This window comes from Gadus morhua, chromosome 4, assembly GCF_902167405.1.
Source record: "Gadus morhua chromosome 4, gadMor3.0, whole genome shotgun sequence".
Taxonomy (NCBI): Eukaryota; Metazoa; Chordata; class Actinopteri; order Gadiformes; family Gadidae; genus Gadus; species Gadus morhua.
The window spans coordinates 16,564,789-16,589,841 of NC_044051.1; the positions used below are offsets into that span (position 1 = coordinate 16,564,789).

Consider the following 25,053-nt stretch of genomic DNA (forward strand, 5'->3'; position numbering starts at 1 on the left):
AATAGGACGGAAGAGTTTCATCCATATAAATTACTTATAAAAATACGTCAATAATACACCCCCAGTTTACGTCTGCTATAAAAACATACCGAATAAAATTCTTACACACAGCCATCTCTTGCCTATAATTGGAAATCATAAAACTTGGTTCTTCTGTTCATACTTTCTTTTAATGTATCTACGTCTGAAAATTAAATATATGATCCGTCTTTTGTAATTCCAGCAGGGTTGTGTTCAGGCATTTGTGTGTTGGAAGTGTTGGTTTTAGCATGCTATTAAACGGCGTATTGCTTTGGAATACACACTTATATTTAATATAAATGCTGCTGTTATAACATGCCTGCGTTGCGTCCAAACGCACAGACACCAGCAGCGCAAACACTTTCAAGCATAACAGCGTTCCCGTGCGCGTCTCTGGTTAGACTCTATTCTACAGGGCGATGCGCGCCCCCGCGACTCGCTGTAGAAAACAAAGCGTCTTCCATTACAGCAGGAGCTGCAGCCCCCGGGATCATCAGTCAGTCACACCGGACAAACCTCTCGAATATGGATATACAGTGGAAGTAGTGTATTAACAAACCGAGCCTGCCGGGCTAGGGGGCCGACGAGACATCGGAGAACCGACGACACAGCGTCAGTCTTTCCTCGGGTCTTTGTCCCTCCACCATCACCGCGATCTCTTCTGCGAGCTTGTTCAGCTAGTGCTTACTAGCTGAGGCTAGGACGTGTCGCCATGTTGTCGTTTAAAAGTAACTACTAGGGACGCCTGTCTCCGACGGAACCGCAGAAGACATCTCCACGGTCCCAGCGGGTTGTCATCGGGACCGTATTCGGTGTTCTCCCCGGACCCAGGTGACCAGGTGTCGGCGGGATGGCGGAGCAGGGCTACACCTCCTGGTGAGTGAAGAGTCTTCTGCTGCCGGGGTTCCTGACAACCACCATTATCACACAGTATTGTACATTATTTCACTTTATCACACATCTGGCAGTTTGACCAAACCAGTGTGCACAAATGGACCTTGTTTAGACATCTTCGTCCTGGCAGCTAAATGCCAATCCTCTTGAGTTATTTTTTCAGTAGTCCCGATGCTGCTAGCTATGCAGCTAGCCAGTAGCCGCTACCTTAGCTGCTAGCCCCAGTAGCAGCTACGGTAGCGGCTATCTAATGAAGCCAGCTGATGAAGCGCTATCGAGCTCCGGCCAATTCAAACGCTGCCATTGTGGCAACAAATGCTAGGAGCTAATGAGCTAGCGCGGTGCTGCGATGCTCCCTATGACGACCTTGTTTCGGTCATATTGTGGTAGTTGCGGGCTCGCAAGTGGGATAATATGTCGACCCCAGCACGGATTACGAAACCTGCCCACACGTCAACGACAATATTTAGTAATGAACCCACAGAAACAATCGGCCAACATGATGCTAGTTTTAGTCGTCGTTCAAATACACACAATAACAAAGGTTCTGCAACAGAGCTCTGAACGCTACCTGACAGTGGGATCCTGCACCCAGCTTTGGCTTTATAATCCCTTCTGGTCTTCAACCATAAGCAGACATTCGTGTGGAATTGAGAGAATCAAATGTCACCATGTGCAGTTTTCTCAGCCACTATAGGTTCGCAATGCAATGAATCGATTGAGTTAAGTTGGAGTTCAGCTGTGGCTAGACGTGGGCTGTGTTTAAACTCTTCTGCAAGTGTCTGCATTCTTAATGTATAGACTCCTCAGCAGTTAATGCTATTACCTTATTTCTATGCATAAAATAAGGGAAATCCAGGTTTCAGACGTCTCTGCCATGAGTTTGAGACACAGACCAAGAACGTTACGTGAAATCTTTGACAGAATTTCTTGTTCAAGGTGTGTGTGTGTGTGTGTGTGTGTGTGTGTGTGTGTGTGTGTGTGTGTGTGTGTGTGTGTGTGTGTGTGTGTGTGTGTGTGTGTGTGTGAGAAACCATAATAAGTTTGCTATCAAGCATCGTAGATTGCATTATCCACATGACTCACAGATTTACCAATCTTAAGTCTTCCATATATGTAAGGGTTTACATGAGTGTTAACCTGTATTCAGTTGTAATTGGCTGTATACCGATTAGTAATGCTACATGCTTTGAGTTAATACTTGGCAGAATTGTTTTGGGTTGCAAATTGGATCTAGAATGAGGTTAATCCCACTTGTCACAAATGGCAAGGTTTTAAACAATGGACACCTGGGTCATGTTTAAATGGTCTCATAAATAGAACATTGTAGTAGTAGTACACTATTTTTAGGGAACAAGAGTAGGGGGAATCTGGACACAAATTGTACGTCCAGTCTATGAGAATGACACATAGTGTGTGTGTGTGTGGGCGCGCGGCGTGTGTGTGTGTGCGTGCGGCGTGTGTTAAAAAGGTTTGGGAAAGGTGTAGACTTAAACAGTGAGGTCATTCATTTGTTATTATGGTGATGTACCATATACGATTATGTGGTGTGTGTGTGTGTTACATATTGTGATAATATCAGCCATCTTCATTTCCATTGTTTTGTAGTTAAACCAAAAAGGTGCATGACAATACATTCACAAATAATATGAATGACTTTGACGTCCTTAAATTACAAAACCCTGTCCCAACAAAGGGCAACACCCAACTAAAGAATGTTGATCACCAGCGATTCAATGTGTTCGCTGAAATAAAACAACCGACCATCAAGGTGTATGGCATACTGGCCCGATGTGTGTTGGATCAGTGTGGAAGCACCTTGTCCTGCACCAATCAAATCCTGAACTATCAATACACAAGTTAAGTCAAACCCTCCCTTTTATTCAGTTGAACTGGAAGCGTAGCATTATGGCAGGAAAGTGTTTCCGCTACGTTCTCTAGCTAGGCATTGTAGAAGGACACAACCAATGCTGTAGTTGACGGCATCGGTTGTCCCACGAGAAGGACTGGATGTGCAGTACACCAAACACCATACAGGGAAACTATTCAAAGCTAACTACCTTATCTAGTGGATCAGGGTAGGAGACTGGGGCTAGCCAGACCAAATGGAGGAATAGCATGCAAGAACAGTGACAGTTGGTCTAGATTCTAGTTCACAGCAAGCAGGCGTCATTTCGAGACGCTGATCCTAACTGATGCATATTTTTTTTTACACCAGGAATTAGCTGATATAGGTTATTTTTAAGTGCTTGGGAACACCCAAATATGCGCAACATTATTAGCCCACTTTTCCTCAACCGTCACGTTTATACTGTTAAACAGATGGTTGCAGAACTATCTCTAGACTGGTGGGGGGGGGGGGGGGGGTTGAATTGAACACATCTGCAGAGTGTGTGTATATTTAGAAAAATGTTTTCTTTAGAACAGAACTTCTCCATATTAAAGTCAAGTTCAAGTTAAGAGTCAGTTCTCCATTTATAAACATGCACTTTGCATATTTTATACATATTTATATGAATGTGTGTATTTGTAGATACCTGTGCTTGTGTGTATTGTCTGCCAGGTAGCAATGCTGTGTTTTCGTTTGTATTTTGTTTGGACATGGCCCTGTCCTTTGTAATGCTGCTGCTATGTGCCCTCAATTGCCCCCCTGGGGACAAATATATATTTTTTTTAATTTGACAATTAGACAATTAGACAACTAGACAATTCTTGGGAGAAGCAAGTTTTTGACTAATAGTCAAAGTTAACTGACTCATTAACTTGGCTCATCAGCAATTATTCTTCAGTTCTTTATTTTTTATGCTGGATAATTAATATCAGTACGTCATAGTGGGCTGTATGTGTATTTATGTTTTAATGTAATATAGCATTAAATATAATCTAGTTCTCACAAGTGAAGGGTAACATTTAAATTCCCTGATGTTAATATATGCAATCAATATGATGAGCTCATAAGAATTATTGATAAATCTGTTATCAAACGATGTTGGCTCTTGATGGACGACAGCACAGGTTATGTTCCCCTCCGAAATGAAGGCTATGAGTTGTATGTGCCCATTTTGTATGCATACATATATTCGCCTACTCGATGGTAACACCAGCAGAGGTGACGCTAGACTTGAGTGTACAAACCATAGCAATGTTTCTGGTTGTCAACAAATATCTGCAGCATATGGACAGGACATGTTTACTTTCTATTTGTGTAGCCTGAGAACCAATATGCCTAGCAATACATTGGCGTCTTAGTCTTTTGATCTACACTTAAAGTATTGCATCTCATCTCTGCGGCACAGAACTGACCAAATATGTTTGACTTAACTGTGGTTGTTTGTATTTGCCAATGTTGTACCCTAGGAACAGGCAATGGCATGTTCGATTGTCGACTATGTATAGGAATGCCTCTTCAAATATATTTGAGTTCAGAAATGTTCAATGGTTGACTAGTGTAGCAATATAACGACAAGTGCTGTAATATTACAGACAACATTGTTTCCCACAGAAATTTTGGAGACTATGGGGGGGGGGGGGGGGGGGTATGGAGCGATTGTTGAGGGGGGGGGGGGGGGGTATGTGGCGATTTTTTTTCCCAATGAGAGCGACACAAACTTCGTCTGAGCAAAAAATAAATAAAAATTATAATAATAATAATAATTCATGTGCACGCAGAGACTATGGCGGCCGAAATTAGACTATGGCGGGGCGCCATAGTCTCGTCAATGTGTGGGAAACACTGGACAAAGTGAAATGGCATTCAGAGCTCATTTTGCTTTAATATCTGGTTGCTCAAAGTAAGATTTGACTCAGCATTGTCATTGTATCATAAATTTTAGTCAGCTGTTTCAAACGGTTTATTTCCTTCTAAGGGTCTTGGGAGTACGTTTTGCTAACTGGCCCGTACTAAAGGAAAGGTAGAGGCTAAAAACACTGAGGTCGCTCATTTGTGATTATTGGTGATGTACGATACACGACAGCTCACATTTTGCTGATTTATGGAGTATTACGCTCTTCTGCTGCTGAACTCGGGTTTCTGTAGATGCTACGTCCTCGCAGAGATATTGTGGCAGCATGTACAAGCAGATTAATAGCAGAGAAGGTCTCCGAACGCGAAGCATCAATGTTATGACCCCCTATTCCAGGGGATGGGGGGGTAACATAAAGCCTGCTCAAATAGGCACAGACTAGGTGAAAGAATATTAAATGGGGCGATATTCCTACGGAGAAAAAATAATTGAGGATGCACACCCAATTCTCACTCTATCCGACTCAAACAACCAGAAGGCTCTTTTGCGGCGGTGTCTCGGATGTTGGTGGGGCGATTCCCCCTGCCTCTGACTAGCACGGATGTTCGAGTTATGAGCCTTGTTCGAAGAGGAGGCAGGCAGGTAGCTGTTGAACTCGGATAAATACATTAGGGAGTGCAGTGTTGAGCCGCTGACAGCGTTCAGACCAGATACGGCTTCGCTTTTTTGAACCAGACCAGTCGGGCAGTGATTCGTTTTATACATCCATGCCCGATTTATGAACCATATCTTATGGGATCTGCCTTTCCCTGGCGATTGTATCAGTGATGTTTATTAATCCATACACCCAAGTCGGGGGCGAAACTAGCCCAAGTCATTCTAGGTAACAGGAAAATGGTATACCAGAGCAGAGCCCTGACACACGCAAGTAACAAATTGCAAATAATGTTAACAATGAATGTAGAATATGACAAACCTGGAAGGTATTGTGAATCGATGTTGTACGTCTTGTATTAACCCCTTCTGTATTAAAGTCTGTATTAACCCCTTTTATGTCATAAGCATGAATAAAACATAAGCTTACTCCATTCCACAAACATTGCGTCTGCATATCTAGTCCTCTTGGGTTTCCTCACCTCCGGAACACCCTGATTACATAAGGCTCTGTGGCTGGGTGGACGGCACGTATTGAGAAGAGTGGATAAAAGTGTACTTTGAGTGGTGGCAGCATGTGCTTATCCAGGCTGCCATGCCAAGATAGGCCTAATTAATTATAGCAATTAAGTTTGCGAAATAACTAGAAATTGGCTAATGTTGCTATTCAAAGATAAGGGAGCACTGAAGTACTTTGTAGCCCTTTTGTTTTGGGGGCTCAGTTGAAGGAAGGCGTACATATGAAACAGTATCTTACACCTCACTAATAAATGGTTCTTGAGCATAAATGCAATGATGAAATGATGCGATATGTGAACAGTGTGAAGGCCGCCATACTGTCTATGTTTATCCCAGTACTGACCCACATTGTTTAGGTCCTGCTTGTGAGCAGAATGCAGACCAGTTCCAAAACATAACGGTAAACTCATGATTTGATTCCTTCACAAATACCTGGTCCATCCCTTATGGCCTTATCTAAGCAAACAGTTCCGATACCAAGACAAAATGAAAATATTTAAACCTTCAATTAAATTATTCTATTGGGTTTAAATAATATAATAGTCTCAAACTGGCCACTAGAAGCATATTATAAAAACGACATCTCAAACAAGCTCTAATGAATAACTGCACCAGAACATACAGTTCAATGAAAGTGTGGCTCTGCAGTTTTTCACCCGGTCTACCTTTCCTTTTAAGAATTGGATGCTGCACTAATTGGATGTTAGACACTGAATTGACCCTCATATCCGATTTCCACCGTCAACAACAGAATGCTAACAAGTGCCTTGCTGAAGATATGGCTAACGATCTTGTTCTCCCGGAATGCTGAGGGAAGCTGTTGCTTTGTTGGAGTACCTGCCAACTGAATCAGTATGATGGAGACAAAGCTGGCCCATTGATTGGTGGCCTAGTCATTCGTGACTAGCATATAGCTCTAACCTATAGCTTATGGCTTGAATTCATTAATTTTGTTCAAATGTTTTCTTAAGTATTATGCCGTGCCAATTTTGAGGAGGTTTGCTGTTGGTATTCCTCCCTTTAATGTTGGCAGAAGCATTTACATGCACAATGTTGCTGAGCCCCAGATCAGACACTGCATGCTTAGTTATCCCCTTGCTTACATCACCACCTGTCGTTGAGGCCCAAACCAAAGCAACCCCCCCCTCGCCAAAAAAAAATGCTGTTCAAACCAAAGTCCTTAAGCTCTGAGCCTCATTCACCAGTGTTCACTGTCATTAATTTGCCATATCCTCTTGCCTGTAAGTTTAAGCCTCTTGCTTCAAGAGCAGACGGTTCATAGAAACTGGACAAAATGACTGGCCTTGGCTGTGACTGATTCATAGTGAACGCAGGCCAACAGTTTTAGTGTTCTCATGAGCTGATTTCACCTGACTTATGAAAAGGGTGTCTTAACAACAACCAACAGAACATAAAATTCCTAGAAAAGCGGTTAAATCACACACCAATGATCTGCCACATGTCCTGCTTTTGGAAAGCAAAGGAAAAGCAAGCATTTATCATGCTCCTCGATGACATGTCCCTTGGTAATCAAGTCGTTCGTTGGCTAGACGAGGACGTGGTATTGGAATTGTGTTCTTGAAAACGGCGTCTTGTCGGAGAACAAGGAAGTCTTATGGCCCGTTGGACCGGCGCCCAGCCCCCAGACAGTCCGGGATTGTATTTTGTTTTTAAATGTTCCATTCATCTATCCAACCCATGTTCCACGGGCCTCTGTGTGCACAATTCAGAGGCACCAGTTCGATACTTGAATATGAATTAGGTTTGACGCCCTGTTGACCAGCTGCCTATATCTGATTGCTGTGTTGCCGATAAGCCTGTGACATCATTAGTGTCACTGGCTTGTCAAGGCTTTGTCAGGTAGAATGCTCCTAAAAAAAAATATGAATCAAACGCCTTATGAACACAGGCTCTTATTAAATGTTCTAAAGCATGGGAGTTACCATAGCTACAATGCTTGCTTTGTTTTAAGTAGTTCTCTATTATGTCCTTATCTCTCAGGTCAATCAATTACAGTCCTGTTGTGTGTTGACGTAGCTGTGAATATGATGCCTACTCATGCCTACCCTGTCATTAGTAAAAGGCTTATGCCGCACTCCTATGGTTCACACCAAGCAGCATCAAACAACATTCCCTGCATGCATCTCCACTTGATCAAAACATTACCATTCGTCACCTAGCGGACTGTGCAGTCCATGTATAACTGTAGTTTTTCGTTGATCATATCCAATGTCTCTTTTTTTTTTAATCTGTCTTCATGCTTTTTTCTAATATTTTTGTCATTTAAGAGACTATACTGCATTTTTTTTTTAAATTACATAATGCATTAGTTTCACAGGGCTTTTGTTTCACAGGGCTAAAATGGATCTGGGATGTTATTGTTTCTACAAAAAACATGCACTAAAGAACTGACTAATAGGCCTTTCACACATGACCTCCTGATGAGCTCTGGTCCAGGGATGATCAGGAGTTGCACTTTCACACATCAGTGTTTCCCCTACCATTGTTCAGGCCTGGCGGGCCGCCAGGCCAACGAGCGCCCCCGCCAGGCCAACAACAGGCCAAAAAAAAAAATGAAAAAATGAAAAAAATGAAAAAATGAAAAAATAAATAAATAATGCGGTGTCGCGCGTGCGCAGATTATGCCCCATCATAACGGACAATCTGACAGCATTAAATTATATCATCATTAGCATGGCACTGTCACACTAAATTTGTACCGGCTGACAAATTTGTACCGGGCGCGTCATCAATACGTAATCCATTCCAAACCTGCCCGGCAACAGATGATCAGATGATTAGAACCTTTCGAATGACGTGAAAGGTTCACGAACATTCGCAAACCTTCCATCTAGCGATCCGTTATCTGTATTGTGCTATTTCGTCATTGACCTGCTTTAAACATTCAGTTTATTTGCTAAATTTGATTAAACAATGAAATACAATACAAATATAAAGTAAAAACAAGTGTTATCTAGCGATTCGTTTTCTGTATTATGTTATTTCGTCTTTGGCAACATGAGCGCAAATTTTTTTTGAAACCCGCTTTAAACACTCAGTTTACTAGCTAAATTTGATTAAAAAATGAAATACAATACAAATATAAAGTAAAAGCAAGTGTTATCTAGCGATCCGTTAACTGTACTATGTTATTTCGTCTTTGGCAACATGAGCGCGAATGTTTTTTGAAACCTGCCCGGCAACGGACGACGCGATCATCTGTTGCAGGCAGGTTTGGAATGGATTACATATGGATGACGCGCCCGGTACAAATTTGGCAGCCGGTACAAATTTAGTGTGACAGCACCACCAAAAATTGTATTGTAAATAAAATTAGTTTATTGTTAACGTGTTTATTGAATCATTATCAACTTGTGATGGCTAAGCAAGTGTTTTACATGGAAATAACCAACAAATACTCTAGCATCCCGTGAAAAATGTATAAAAAAATCACACTATCAGCTCTTACCACCGGGCCTAAAAAAAATTCTAGGGGAAACACTGCACATGTTACACACAACAGGAGATGAGGCGCATCAGTTGTGTTCACACATATTTGAGAAAATCAAACTTCAGGCGAGGGGTGGAGTGTAGTGTTGGCAGTGGCACAATACCAGAATTATGGCTTCAATACAATGCCTGCCTAAATATCTCAATACTGATACTGAAACGATGCCAAACACCTACAACATCAGGAGCGTAGAGCTCCGCCAAGGAAGGGTATTTTGTGGTTTGTGTTCAGCCTGCTTTAGTCCACTACTGTAGTGTGCAGGCTAACCCATGCCGTGCTAAACTTACAGGTCATGTCATTTAAGTTTATTTTTTCATCTTCAATACAATTTTGGTTCATTTCCTTTCATTGTTTCTTTATACATTTAGGTGTGCTTTAAACTATGAATACTGTTTTTATAACCTTAATTGTTAGATCATTTAAAAAGCTTTTAAAGCTGTTCAATGGCATGCAGTAATCTGATGTCCCCTATACTTGAGATTGTGATTATTTTTTTATAGTTATCTTTATATATTTGCAACCAGATCACTTATTGAGCAGCATCCTTTTTTCTATTCAATTTTTTCTTCCTTTTACCAATTGTTTAATTTCTTTGGAATACATTGTAAGAAATATCAATCATAACGCGCACTACACAACAATATAGGTCATTCGTTTGAGAGCATAGCGGCGGGAGAACTGTCAAAAGAAGCTCTAAAAGGATGAGGGGTGAATACTCACACATTTGGAAAAGCAGGACTTTGATAATATCCTGTGTTTTGCAGTAAAACGCGTCTTCAAAGTATTTTTTTTTTAAATTCTCGAAGTGCAAATTATCAGTTTACCCACCTGGACAACTTCGAATTACAGCAAGCAACAAACGTAGTCATATCGTTTGGTGTTGAAAGTTTTTTTTTATAGAGATCCTCCACTCGATGTTCGGTGAATGAAATGAGCAGAGCGCTTCATTCTGACAAATACTGCATGCCCTCAGTTTAAAGAGTTACTTGCTGAAATGCCTGGTTCTGAAATGCACGCTAGCATGCATGTGAGAGGAAATAATAACTGATGACAAGCCCACAGTGCCTGAAGGGAGTGGATACAAAGCACACACACTGTCCCGCAGTCACACATCGAAGCAACTTATAGGAAATGCAGCTTAAAACAAAGGGCACCAATTATGCTTTTCGACCTTTGATAAACGTTGTTATAATGATTCATAGTCATGTTTAACCATGCTAAAGTGTCACTGTCAAATAATGACGTGCATGCATTTAGACGTATTCCCTGCTGACCGTCTGGGGTGGCTGTGCAGAGGCCTAAACACTAGGGACGTCGGTCGCGATTCTATTTTTCAAATTTCTGAGATTTAGGGTGCACTCACACTAGGCCATCTGGCCGTGGCCGTTGGCCGTTTTCACACCTAACCGTGCTTAACTGGCCCCATTGTTCTCTGGCCTGCATTCACACTAGGCCATCTGGCCGTGGCCGTTGGCCGTCGCAACTGTGGCCTGGCCACGGTAGGCTCTTGTACATACGTCATCACGTCGTAACACGTCATCACCTATCGTCCGCTACATGGACCATAATAAAGTCTGCCGCCAGTCAGTTTTAACAACAATGGACAACAACACAGAACAAAGTTCGCACTTTGACGGACACTCGACTTCTCTATGGGACCAACGTGAACCAACAGTTGAACCGCTTGACGTCATGTTTACCGTTTAATGGGAAAGAGGCTCGAGGGGGCGGAGAAGGACGAAGCCGAGTGTTGATAGAGAATGCTGAAAGCGCCCAGATGAGAGGAAGATTTTCTTGAAAATCTACATCGTTTTTTGTGCTGTGATTCGTGTCAGGTTTCTCTAATAGGAGTAATTAATAAGAAATTAAGACCAGAAAAGTAGTATAATAGGAGATCTTTAAAGTAACGGTACTAATAAAATGGAGCATTGTATCATTTTAAATGGCAGGGTATTTTTGATTCAGACGGACCAAGTATCAGTATACCATGCAACACTATTGAAGCGTGTAGGAGGTAAGACGTGATGCAAAAGACATGCAACGGATGTTGCAGTATTTTTGTTTACAGCACATCGTAGTCATGAATAACAGTCTCTTGCCGTTCCTTGTATCTGTCTGTGTGGGTTTCAGGGTCGTCCCTTATGACAAGAAATTCAGGATCCCTCGTCTTTCCAGTTGGTTATTTTTTTTCGATTTTCTTCACCCTTTGTATTCCCCCTGTTTCGGCCCAGTGAAACCAGGGGTTAGCAACACGCCCACTTGCTCGTTGTGTATTCTCAGATTCTCCAGACTTTACACTAGGGGCCTGGTCGATTAAACACCGGAGGGGTGGATTCTGCCACTTCTGTTCACACATACAGCCCCCCGGGATTAACCGGACGTCCGTCTCTCGGTGCATGTGTGAAAGGCCTTTAGTAGAATACACGTAGGTTGCCTTTTGAAATGTTGAATCTGCAATGAGCCTGCAGTGCAGGGATATTTTTTGTTTCAACCCCCTCCTCACCTTTTACCTGAGTCACTACTTACCCTAACTGGAGTAGTTAACAAGCAGTGTAGCAGAACAGGCTTGGCCCTTAATTAATTTTCTCTCTGCTTCCTTCTTATTATATTATACATAAATACAGATAAATCCTAGTTGCTTTGGTTTAATATCAGTTAACATAACAATTTCTCTACTTACCTAAAAAAGAAGGAAAGCCACCAACAACTTCATTTTTATGACTCACTGCCAATGTGTGGATGTGAACAAATCTAACGTGCAAATGGATCACATGACATATGGAGTTACATTTTCTTGGTGTTCTGTTCCTCCTGTGATCTACATTATGACGTCTTAACTTCTGAATGAATGAACGAAGTTGGAGCTCTTCTTTGCCTACTTTATTACGTCTACATTTCCTTAAGTGAAGGCCCAACCCCATCACAGAGATCAGCAACAGGCAGTCAAGCATCTAAAGGGAACGGGATTCACTGCAGGGAAGCAGAGCAGAGGCATGGTCTGGTGTAGGATAGGTTTCCTTGTATAGTTGACATATTATTATTATTATTAGAATAAGAATAATAATAGCCGCAGGTTATAATTATCCAGCCCCAAGGAAATGGAATAACTTCAACCCTGCGAATTGCTGTGAGAACGGCTCCGTGTGCGTCTCCGTCCGTGCCTTACGTCTAATAAGTAGTCCAAGCTATACTACACTGGGTACATTGATCATGACCATTGTATCCACTCCTCCCGGGTATGGTAGGACAAGCTCCATGGTAGGCATAGGTTTGGTATTTACATCCCTGGAGGCTGGTTGGTGATGTAGCTAATGCGGACGATGACGGGGGCTTTACTGTTATTTGGTGGGGGGGGTGATTGCTGGGTAAGCTTGGGTGTTGGCCTCGACCCATACCACATTCCACACCCATTGCCCTGAGAGAGACACGAGACGGGTCGGGTCAGAAGCTGAGGTCAAATCGTCTCCTCTGGAGATGGAACTGCACAATGTCAGCCTTGTGTCCAGTACCCCTGCCTTTACCCACACTGCCTCACACACTCTCCCTCCCTGCCTCACCCACACTCTCCCTGCCTCACCCACACTCTCCCTGCCTCACCCACACTCTCCCTCCCTCACCCACACTCTCCTACCCTCACCCACACTCTCCTACCCTCACCCACCCTCTCCTACCCTCACCCACACTCTCCTACCCTCACCCACACTCTCCCTCCCTCACCCACTCTCCCTCTTTCACCCACACTCCCCACCTTTACTCTCCCACCCTCACCCACAATCCCTCACCCACAATCCCTCACCCACAATCCCTCACCCACAATCCCTCACCCACACTCCCTCACCCACATTCCCCCACCTTGATCCACACTCCCTAACCTTCAGACGCTCACCTCCACCCCCACCTCCCCACATCGACTCAGACTCCCACAACATCACCCACCCCAAGAAAACGCTTGGAGCTTGCAAAGGGTTAATCACAAAATGAAAAGTTTGCAGACGGTTTTAAAAGTTGGGGGTTGTTTACAAGTTATGACAAATTAATTGGTCTTGAATTAGCTTCTTCTGCTAATTAGGCCTAAAAAAAAAAAAAAAGTTTGGTTCCTGTTGGTGGTCAGTTGAGGTCATGGGTAGGTAGGGAATTTATTTTATTTTATTTTTTTATTTTTTCCAGCGGCAGCGAATGATAGGTAGGTTGTTTTCATTTAAAAACGAGAACATTCGCTCATCCTGGTACAGAATGAAGAGGTGCTGTACCAAAACGTAATTATAGTTTGCATCAAAAATATATATATATTTTTTATTTCTTTTTTTTTTATAAAGCTCATAAAATAATTTGGGTCGCACATAAATTGACAGGGTCGGTCGGAAACCGGAACCAAACAAATTTTTTTTTTAGGCCTTATCTCACGTTATAACTAATTCATTTTTCATATTGTGACAATCCGAATCGGCTGCTGTCGGTGTGTGCTGCTGCTTAAGCTATCTCATTGCAAATGCACCGGGTTGTGTTAATGTTGTAAATGTGCTAAATCACATGGTGGCCTGTTAAATAAGTAGGGCATAGGAGTTGGCCGTCGTCTCCGCCACAGTGTCTCGTGGTTGGGCCAACTTGCCCAGGTGGAGACTGTGGACCAACATGGTTCTATTCATCAGAGGTTGGTCTTTCCCTATAGTGGTAGGTCGAAGCCAGAGCGTAGGAACTGGCAGCTGTGTCTGCCAGCTAATCTACAAAGGGTGCGTGCCAAGCCGGCAGGCAACTGTTGAGGTGCGTTCACACCAGGAGTATCGTTCACGTCACACACTCGTATAAACGTCTCAATGCTAAAATAATGCTTAAAAATAACAGTAGAGCGGTACCCTTGTCTACACGCGTATGGTACGACACGGCCAGGCTGCAAGGCTGATCAGGAAGCATGTCCAGTGGCAGGTCACCGGGATGTGAGGCCCGCAGGCCGCGCGGGGGCAGCCAGGCAGGCATCCGGGCCGGCAGCCAGCACCGGCCGCCTTTGGACACGACTCCCCAGCAGGGGGGATCGGAGGCCAGGCCACGGCTGGAAACCCAAACACTGTGGAACCAAAGCTGGCTGTCACTCGCACAGACGGTAATGAGGCGGGATGGAGTGATGGGGGGGTTAGGGGGGGGCATGGTACATGTAGGAGCACCGGACTGAAGCCTTCTCTTTGAGAGGAAGTGACTGAAAGACGTGTGTCCGGCCATTCGCTAGCTGAGGCTCTTCATGGTTGTTGTTCTTTGTGCACAGCCATCTAATTTACGCTGTTTTAACTTTTTAACACATTATACTATACCAATGCTAATGTACAGCAGCATGTGAATAACTCACATTGTGTAGGCTTATTTTATTTTTTGTCATACAAATAATCCAGTATTCAATGTGTGCCGACATTCACAAATGCAGCACTGGATCATTGGCAATAAATCCCTGACTGTCTTCAACGCACCATGCTCCATGTAGAATGAATACGGTAGTATTGCACATTTAATTGAGTTTGACTATAAAAAGGTCAGTTGCCCTTCTAAGGGGAATTGAGGATCCGTCTGATTAGAACAGTCAATCTATGGCGGCCTTACTTTCTGCCATTTCTGGGAATTTGAGTGTGTAAATGACAGATGTTGGTAAAGTATTTATGTAGGTCTGTGCTTGTTCACTGCTGCTACCAAGCCTGGTGACCGTTTATGTAAATCCCTGCCAGTCATTTTTTCTCCACTAGTGAGATTCGTTAAATGTCTTTGCTGATTATCTTTACTACTAGCTAGGCTGGATATATAAGCCTGTTGTTTTGGTTATTAAGCCCCCTTCATAGTTCAGTTTTCTTATTGACGGATCCAAATACGGGGACATTAATATACAGGTTTTGTGGCTCATGTCTGCTTGTTGAAAAGGCAATTGCTTGCGTGTTATTACTTATTTTTTAGAAACATGTTAATGTATCATATTCCCCCTTAGAACGAGATTCTTCCTCCAATAAACATTTCTAATCAGAAGCTCGCCTCTGTGAGCTCTGACTGAAGTAACGCCCCCATAGCGTCCGCCAGCTCTATTCAGCCCATCTGCAGAGGCCCCACAACTCTATTTACATTGTCTTGTCTTTTCCTGAAGGGTGCCCAGGTGGATCCTTTGTGGGACTTTGACATTAGTTAGCCTTCTTACCAACAGAATAGGTACACTCTGTAAACTAACTAGGTAACTTGCATGATGCGTTCAAGAAGCATAGCATACTGGTGCTATTGGTTTTTGGTGTATGTATAAATATATTAATACTTGGGTATATTGTGTTTTCTGTCCCTGATTAATAATGAAATAACTAATGGGGAATTGACAGAAACAAATCCAGTTCTCTCCTTAATTCGTGATTATTTGAGTGGGAAAGTTTCTTTAAAGGTCCAAATTTAACGAATCTGCTTTGACCCCCGGTCAAATATTTGGACTGTTCTGACCCATCCCTAATTTCTAACATTCAGAAAATGGAAATTAAAAGATTTTCTTGTAAAGGGGAATATCCCTTCTCGGGGTGAGCATTGCGCTAAGATTCTTATAAGGAAATGAGCATGTGTCGTAGGCAGAGTACGAGGAGGAAGTATACCTTTTATTGGTGGGAGAAGAGGCCTTATCTTGATGGCTTCTGTAATAAACAGCTGAGCTGTAGTCTACCAACATGAAACTACCGCCACACAACCGATTAGCATACGCAGGGTAGAATTGATTCGGCGCACGGCAATTATTTTGTTTAATGATTTTCTTTTATTAATGGATTGGTATCTCAAACTCTGTCCCTTTTTATTAACACCAAACTCTTTACCCACGCTGCTCATTTCAGCCCAATAGGCCCTCAAGAGTTTCAGCTTTCATTTTTTCCATTAGGTGTTCCCTGCACATCGACCACAGCTTTAATCCACAAGCTTAGGATGGTGTATCAGCCGTGACAGCAGGTGTGAGGTGCAGGTGTCGACGAGTGAAGTGAAGCCCAACCCAAAAATTCTATGCTGCTAATACTTTCATTTGTTTTGTAATAATCGGACTACCCACCATTTTGATTATGACGATAATACACCTTTATTTGTATGGCAGCTTTTAAATGAATGTTTACAAAGTGCTTTAACATGCGCAATAAAAACGATCACTTCAAATGCACATTGTATCTTTAGCGGCAGGGATTACATGCAACTATAAAAATTCATCAAGATGAACATGTTCCTTAACTTCTATGTGTTCTTTTTAATTCAGTCCCACCAGGGTTTTCCATTGGAATCAGAGAGGACGCTGAAACATTGTACTTTGCATACTCTTAGGCCCAGTGAGAACACCTTTGCAGCGATAAAAAGCTTGTCTGTGTGTTATGAGTAGTATTGCGGGATGCTGCTACTTTATATAGCTGTGGTGCAACACCTCTGGTTAGGCCAGAGGATATACTGTATATTTTTTCCACCTAACACCGCAATATCACGGCCGCCCTCAGCTCAGGCCTAATATTTAGTCTGCGTAAAACTACTAGAACATTGGATGGAGGCCCAAAACGTGGCCTGGTGACAACATCAGAATCTGAGTTCACACTTTGATTCTGTTTTCCAAAACGTTCAAACGTTCGTCACAATCAGCTCCAGGTCTTATCCGTGTGCAACGCACTAGATTCAATCTCAAAAGGTTCTGAAACCGAAAAATACCAGCAACTCATTCTATTCTGAAGCAAATAAGCTGTATAAATAGTTGTGTGTATTTTACTTGATGCAAGAGCAATGATTTCCCTCAAACGATTCTGTCTTAAGCGGTTGCGAGTGTTAATATGTGTTTCCTTTCCTCCTAAGGGCATACTCCCTGGTGGACTCAAGCCAGGTTTCTACGTTCCTCATCTCCATCCTCCTAATAGTTTATGGCAGCTTCAGGTGGGTGCCCACAGGTCAAGGAGAACATACTCACATTTATACATACCCTTGCATGTTAAAGTTAATTTCCTGCTTTTCAAGTTTAGATGTTTGTTGAGGGGCCCCTCTCCCAGCAGATGGTAGAGCTGAATGCTAGTCTACCAGGGCTGTATAACATAATTAGTTTTGGTGGAGGGCAGAAGACCCCTGTGATAAGTATAGGCCCCGGTGTTGTGAAAACACCAGGAAGTGGTTATTAAGGTGTTTGTTTAGTGAACTACGCACTGTCTTTATTAAAGTTTGCCGAAACATTTCCATTTGGCATCGCCTCACACAAAAACACTGGAATGGTTTTGATTGCTTGTGGAAACTGGAAACTCCCTTATTTGTTGGTAATAAATGGGCAGTCAAAAACAAATGATCCCTTTTCTAAACCGGAAATATAGAATGAACACGGTGTGTGCAATCAAGTTGGTCTGGTTTACTATAAAATTGAATAATCCACTTTTTACACCCTTTGAATGCATTTCTGTGTGTGGGTTTGGCAGGTCATTAAACATGGACTGTGAGAACCAGGAGAAGGATAAGGATGGAAACCCAACCGCACCAGGAACCTTCAACAATGGAGGCACAAACAACAGTGAGTTATATGAACAGGCATCAGACACCATTTCTACACCTAAATCCCCAGCGGTATTTGTAGATATAATCAACCTCAAAATAGCTACAGGCGTACACTATTAGTGTTTTTCCATTGGCACTTTTTTGCTATAACGTGCCGGGCTTATTTGCGTTTCCACTACCAGTTTAAGCGTGCCGTGCCGTACTGTACCACGCCGTCGATGGACCTTGGGCCAAATTGGCCCCACATTGCCTCCAAGTGGGCTCGGTGACTTCAGCCCTGGTTGATGTTCGGAGCGAGAAGTTGGCTCAAATTGTAGGATTATAGTAGTAGCCTGGCTATTTCCAGACCAAGCTCAATCGTAGATTGCACGTTGCTCTTGGGGAGCTTCGTCATTTTCTTCAGCACAAGAGGCGTGATCAACGGGCCTTGTTCAAATGACTCTGTACGCAATTGGCTGCTTGCCTTCGCTTCCCTGTCGTCAATATGTTAAACCAGCCAATAGCGCACCAGGGGGAAAAGCCAGCTTGGTGATTGGCTCCCGCAATAAACGTATCGAAACTAGAAGAAAGAAGAAAAAATATTGCTCTTCTCCAGACCCTTCTGCAGGGCGAACCCAAATCGCCGGAAGAATTGGCGGGGCTACCCAGTCTAGGAATATAGACCTATAGAAATACGACAAACAGTATGTTCTTGTGTATGAGACGCATTGCCATAAAGGAAGAGTTTGGCTAGAGTTCTCAATAGCTTGATTCTTATTCTTTGTTCGTTCCCATAACTGCAGTAATGATGGTTTAATGGAAGCACAACGCGGTGATGTTAGCTTGGCGATTTTCTCTTGCAAAACCTACTACTATGCATACTATACACTCAAAGAAATCATAATTATTGATTACATAGCCATGGAGTTTACCGCATATGCTTTCCATGAAGCACAATTTTTATTATGTTGGTTTATGAATCGTAGAATGTAACTTCTCCATGGAACCTTGTTGATGGGTCAGATTTAATTCAGATAAGTCTGGGTATAATGACTGGCATTAGATAATATTTCTCCTATTAGATCGCTGATGACAAATTTCAAGGGCATTACATATCAGGACTCGTATCGGAATGTGTAAACCGGATCTCGGTGAGCCATTGAGATAGGGAACAAAAGAGGGAATTTTGAACGTCAAGCTCACATCATCATCGTGGATATCGCTGTGTGGCGCCGTCCGCCTGAAACCAGCGTCTTGAACTTATTAATCCTTTTTTTATTGTAGGCTATAATATATAACTATGGCAATAAGAGTGAGTTGTGTCATCAAAACAAGATAAGCGAGTTATCAGTTAAAGCTATACTGTACGATGTGAGAGAGCTAGCATGATTTGAAATTAGCTTCTCTTCAGAGTTCCGTTTAACTCCTCCCCCACCCTTCAGGACTCCCTGCCCCAACCCCTCGACACAGAGCCGTGCACGAGCCCTAATGCTGCTTACGGCTTACTTCAACGGCAACCATTGCGTCACTTTTCAGGCCATTCAACTCCCTCAGCTGTCGCCATCGCTGAAAAGCGAATCCAATATTTATTCTCGTTTTTCCTCGAGCATTCTCCAATTTTTTTTTGTAGCTGCCTTTTCATTTTCTGTCTTTCTTTTTCTTGCCTTTTTAAAAGGATGAACCGGGGCAAGTTACGGTGGCAGTGGTAACTTCTGTTTTTTTTCTTCCATCGTGTTAACGTTGTAGGCTCACTAGGTCTAGTCCACTGTCATGAACTACTATGATAACAACGCTTTCTTTGCCCTCCGTGAACGCGCTCAGGCCGGCTCAGGCTCGTACACAGAGGGGAGAGAACGCGCAGGCTTGTGATTGGTTCTTTAGATTCGGGTACAATGTCTCCGATTGGTAAGCATTTTAACAGGTTTATAGCCGATACAGATTTCTTTTTTTTTTCGCTTCTTTTTCATTGCCCATAAGTTATTTATTGCTGTCAGGATGTAAAAAACAATTTCAACAACATATTAAAAAGTGCATATCACTGAAAATCGTACAATATGCCTTTAAAGACACTCGTGCAAGTAGTTGGGCTTCAGGTGGGACTGGGCTTCAAGCGGGACGCCCAGTTGTAATGGAAATGGAAATGGCCGTGCCGAGCCGGGCCAGTATTGTATAGTGGTAAAAACGCTATATATATATATATATATATAAATCACTATATATATATAAATCACTATATTTATGCATCTATATTCATAACTATTTGTGACTTATATGATCCGACTAAAGACAAACGGGCATAGACACTATATACCTATGCATGTGTATAGCACTACATACACCCAGGCTGTCTATGTGCTGTGCTGGTGTATAGACTCACACAGCGCTGGTTAATGTGCTGGGGGATACAGGTCATCAGGGTGCACCCCACCACGACCTTCACTTTCGATTCCTGCAAACAATTATCTAGGATTGATTTGTTTTTATATTGTTATTAGTTATGTAGTCTATAGAAGGTCATGAATAGTGACGGTGCCTCATTATAGATTCCAAAGTGATGAGCAGTTTAACAAGCATCAAAGACTTAATTAAACTATACATTTTATAACGATGTCAAGCAGAGAGCTGCGAGCGATTAATCACCAAATCGTCAAAATGATCCACATCCTGCCGCTGGATGACTGGACCGGGGGTTTGAGTTTCTGTCTCACTGTGTGTGTGTGCGTTCGGTGTTTCCTGGCATTTTCCCAGGTATTCAGACCATCGACTCCACGCAGGCTCTGTTCCTGCCCATAGGAGCCTCGGTGTCTCTGCTCGTCATGTTCTTCTTCTTCGACTCGGTCCAGGTGGTCTTCACCATCTGCACTGCAGGTAACACACACTCACTTACACCTCAACACACAGGTTTTACGCATTACGTTTACACCCGACTACAAGAATAGCACATGCACTCAACCTCAACGACAAGATGTTGAACCGATTGACTGAACGCCGTTTCCTTTGGTTCTGCATCTGTTCTCCCATCACCCATGACCACTTCTCAAAGTGTGAGGAAAATTAGCAGTAAGTGGGGTGCTCATTTAAATGGGGATTCGCTGCCTTCAATTCAGCGTGGAGGCTGGAGAATAAGTTGAGCATGAGCCGTCGTTTTGGAGGATCAGGAGCCCGCCATGACAGGCGGAGCAGAACTTTGTAGAACTTGCCGCAGCCAGAAAGTGACTGACGGACGGACGGGCACGCGGACAAAGGGAATCTTCCCGCCGCTCTCAGAAACTTCCACTCCCATGAGTAAGACCGCAGGAGTGTGTCGGGAATGTTTCATTTGTAAAAGAAAAAAGCGGAACGCGGCGAAGGGAAAAAAAAGACCATTACTAAAGCTGTCATTCAGCGGAGGAACCTTTTAAAATGGGGGAGTAGCTCAAAGAAAAATTGGCTGAGGTGGAGTTTTCTAAAGCTGGCCTTGGAGGATAAGACTCTGTCGTACAGTCACTCTCTGAGACGCGGCCATGCAGGACAAGACTCTGACGGCAGCGCCTCTACAGTGCTGGGCTGTTATCATACCCTCTGTGTTTTGGAGATCCCAATCGTCCCCTGCAAAGAACAAAAGATACAAAGGCGTTGTGTAGAAGTCGCCCATCAACAAGATGAGACGGATAACCGTCACGAGTTTTTAGTGTTACAACGCCCATACTGTACCTGGAGATGAGTCATGTGGGCCGGGACGGGAGTATAGCAGGCCTGGGCGACCTTCTGCAGGGCGGTGCTTGTTGTGGACCTGGTGCAGGCCTGGTGCTTGTTGTGGACCTGGTGCAGGCCTGGTGCTTGTTGTGGACCTGGTGCAGGCCTGGTGCTTGTTGTGGCCCTGGCCCACCGTTGCCCTGGAGCTAATCGGCAGCTCGGTCTCTTCCAGCTCCACCAGTAGAGCGTGGAAATACCTCGGTCGGGCTTGGGGGGCCATGCCACCCCTGCTCAAGATACGATGTAGGCAACCACGATATTGAAAGATACTCTGGTTAAAAATAATCCAACCAATTGCATATATATTTATATGGACAGATGGAAAATGAAAGGAGGAGGAGCCAGGGACACTTTTCCCTCGTGCACACGCCAACCAAGGCTGTTAAAAAGAATCAAGAGCAGCGAGCGCGTGATCTGACGCGGGGAAGAGTTTTGGGGTAGGGCATGACGATCCCAAGTTAATACGGATGATGTCGGCGTCCACAAGCTATTCAAGGAGTCATCCTTAGAAGAGGGCGAGCGTGACTGCGTGTGTCTGTGCGTGCGCGTGTGGTTTCAAATAGTTTGAAGCGCCTTGAGGGAGCGTGCGAGTGCGTCTTCATCTCAGTGAGGAGCCTCTACCTCCAGGCGATGGAGCTGCAGAGCCTTGAGGGAGCGTGCGAGTGCGTCTTCATCTCAGTGAGGAGCCTCTACCTCCAGGCGATGGAGCTGCAGAGAGGGGGAGACATGGTGGATTGGAGGGCCGCTGCATGTGGGCCGTCTCAGGGCCCAGGCAGGACGGGGCTCTGGTGGAGGGAGAACGGGAGTGCCTGTAATGAGGCTTAAACACAGCCATCAGTGCAGGGCTGGCCCGGATGCATCATTTCAAGCTTTGAATATTCGTTAGGGTTTCTAAACGAATACAACAAAAGTTTAAAAATAGAGTCAATTCAAAGTTTATCTTCCCCTCCCTGAATCTGAGCTGGCTGATGCCACTGCTGCAGATGGCACCGCTGCAGAATCAGGTTATCAACGGATTGTTTGTCATTTCCACCGTGTACTTCAGTCTACTTCAATAACGCAGATAGTAAAGTAAGTTCTGTAGGATGGTTCGTGGACGCCATTGGCTCTCAGGTCCACTCATCGGTACGAGTCCAACCCGGTTGGGGCAGAGCTTCAGTGCAGCCTTTAAGGATCCGAAGACCCACTGCCTCCCTAGTATGAGAGTAGGCCTGCACAACAGGTTGGTTTGAATATCCAGTGTAGTTTTTATGAAATTGCATGGAAGAACTGGCGCTATTAATTATTTAAAGAAATCACACGCCACTATAGTGTGGGATGTATCGCTGTAGAAGGATTAAAGGTGGCTACCTGTTCTATTCATGTTTATCAAATTACTTAGTTTAATTACCAGTTGTTTTTAGTAGGTGGAACTTACGAAGAATAATTTAGTCATCCCATGTCTGATTATTTGTCTGTTTGCCTACCGTTACCTGGACTGAAGCTTTAACAGGTGGTTCAGACTGAGGGACGTCTCCCACCCACGCATGTATCTTTTTATTTTATCCCTGGGATAACATATTTGACTAGGATGTAACCTAACCTTCCATGTGCTGTTTGCAAATATGCACATTTTTAGTTTTTGTATAGACATGATGGGCCGCTTTGCCAAGAGTCAATCCATGCCAAAGGACTGTGGCTGCTGAGGAAGAGCTGTCACGCCACTGTCTTCATCAGACCTTTTCTTCTATTGTTTAGTCTCCTGTGTTTTTATTGTTCTGAACGGAATAGACTTCTGCATGTTAGAAAATCAATGCCCTGATTAAAAAGTGAGAATTGGTCATAAAGGAATTCCAGTTAACTATGGTCCAATTAGATTTATTTAAGAAGCGTATTAATTGGAGTGCCATAATGGGTTTTATTAGTGTTTAAGTTGGGATGATTTACTTTAATTGATTTCAATTATGAATCTGCCTTGTTGAATTCACAAAATGTATAATATCTTCTTCTTTTATCCTCAAAAACCTGAATCAATTTATTATATTGAGTTTCCCAAATAAATCACTTGGTTGTCAGTCATTCAGTTATCTCGTATCCAAGACGAATGTGTTGGGTACATGCAAGGTATTGACTGGGACTCAACTGACCTAGATGGATGATGATGATGATGATGGAGTTACCATTCAGACACTAAACTCATCCACCCAGACACGGCAGTCATTAAGCTTCTCTGTAGGGGTTCACTACTCACCTGTTGCTTCTCTCCTCTCTCTGTCCCTTCAGTTCTTGCAACAATCGCATTTGCGTTCCTTTTGTTGCCAATGTGCCAGTACCTGACTAGGCCATGCTCACCACAGAACAAGTAAGGACAATCTTGTGTGTGTATCTGTGTGTTTCTGTGTGGGTGTGTGTGTCTGTCTGTCTGCCTCTATGTGCCTCAGATTTCCCTCTTCTCGCCATGTTTCAATTATCTGCCGTAGGCTAATGTGTTGGTCCTCGCTCTGTACTCCCATGCAACATAATGTAACCACATTTTAATAATTACTGTGTATGGAAAATATAATTGTATTCACAAATGGGATTCATTGTCCATTACGAGGCATCCCTACGACCGCATCAATGAGACGGTGAAAAATGCATGAGCCAAGGCGTTATCAAACATTGAAATGCCGTCGTTCAAAGTCCAAAAAGGACGCACCGGGAATGCACCAGCGCTGTTTAACTCCCCCTTAATTCGGTGGGAGCCGCTGAACCTCTGTATTACCCGGTGGTCCCAGGAATAGCAGTGAATAAACGGTCTTTACTGCGAGGTCACTCGCATGGAGGATGGAGATCAGCAGTGAAACCGAAGCTCCTGCACTCTCTCCCGTCTGCGCTCCTCCTCCGGGACGCACCGCTCGGTGTTTAATATTTAAAATCGGCAGGTCCAAGGTCGACTCATCTATGGTGCGCGTTCCGATCGCGGGCTCCGATATATAATAACGCACTGCGTATCCTAGACAACGCAGTAAACTCACTGAGCCCTCTGCAAGCAACCGATAGACGTTGCCGGTGCAAGTCATTGATAAATATAATGTAAAGGAAGGCCCCGACCGGGTGACCCTGCACACTTCACTACAGATCAGGAGTTGAATTGTCTTCTGTTTATGGGGGTGATGTGTCGACGGGGTGAGAGTCTCGTAGCCTCTTTGGTGCACTCATGTTTTTTTGGGTTCATTTCTACTGCAGGATCTCCTTCGGGTGCTGCGGGCGATTCACCCTCGCTGAGCTCCTGTCCTTCTCCCTCTCAGTCCTGCTGGTGCTCATCTGGGTGCTCACCGGACACTGGCTGCTCATGGATGGTGGGTGTTGGGGCGTGTGGGTGTGTTGTGATTAAAAGCATGCACTAGTGAAGGGAAAACTTCCTTTGAAGGGGTCACGAAAGAGCGTTGATAGGGTGACAATATAATGAATTCAAAACACAGTTTCTTTGTGGAGAAAGATAAATGGAACCGGGGGAAGGCGATTCTGTGTTTCAAT

The 25,053-nt window shown here is 43.6% G+C and overlaps 1 protein-coding gene across 4 annotated transcripts in view; it reads left to right on the forward strand.

Moving 5' to 3' along the window:
* Positions 1-427: 427 nt before the first annotated feature.
* Positions 428-25,053, forward strand: part of sppl3 (signal peptide peptidase 3) — a 35,772-nt gene continuing 11,146 nt past the window's right edge. The window contains exons 1-6 of one of the 4 annotated variants that reach the window (XM_030353884.1): positions 428-897; positions 17,161-17,238; positions 17,766-17,857; positions 20,569-20,688; positions 23,818-23,896; positions 24,760-24,875. In XM_030353884.1, coding sequence (XP_030209744.1) covers positions 872-897; positions 17,161-17,238; positions 17,766-17,857; positions 20,569-20,688; positions 23,818-23,896; positions 24,760-24,875 — 511 coding nt within the window. In that variant the 5' untranslated portion in view covers positions 428-871. Of the gene's footprint in view, positions 898-17,160; positions 17,239-17,765; positions 17,858-20,556; positions 20,689-23,817; positions 23,897-24,759; positions 24,876-25,053 lie in introns of all 4 variants that reach the window. The other 3 variants (XM_030353885.1, XM_030353881.1, XM_030353883.1) reach the window with 3 other exon arrangements.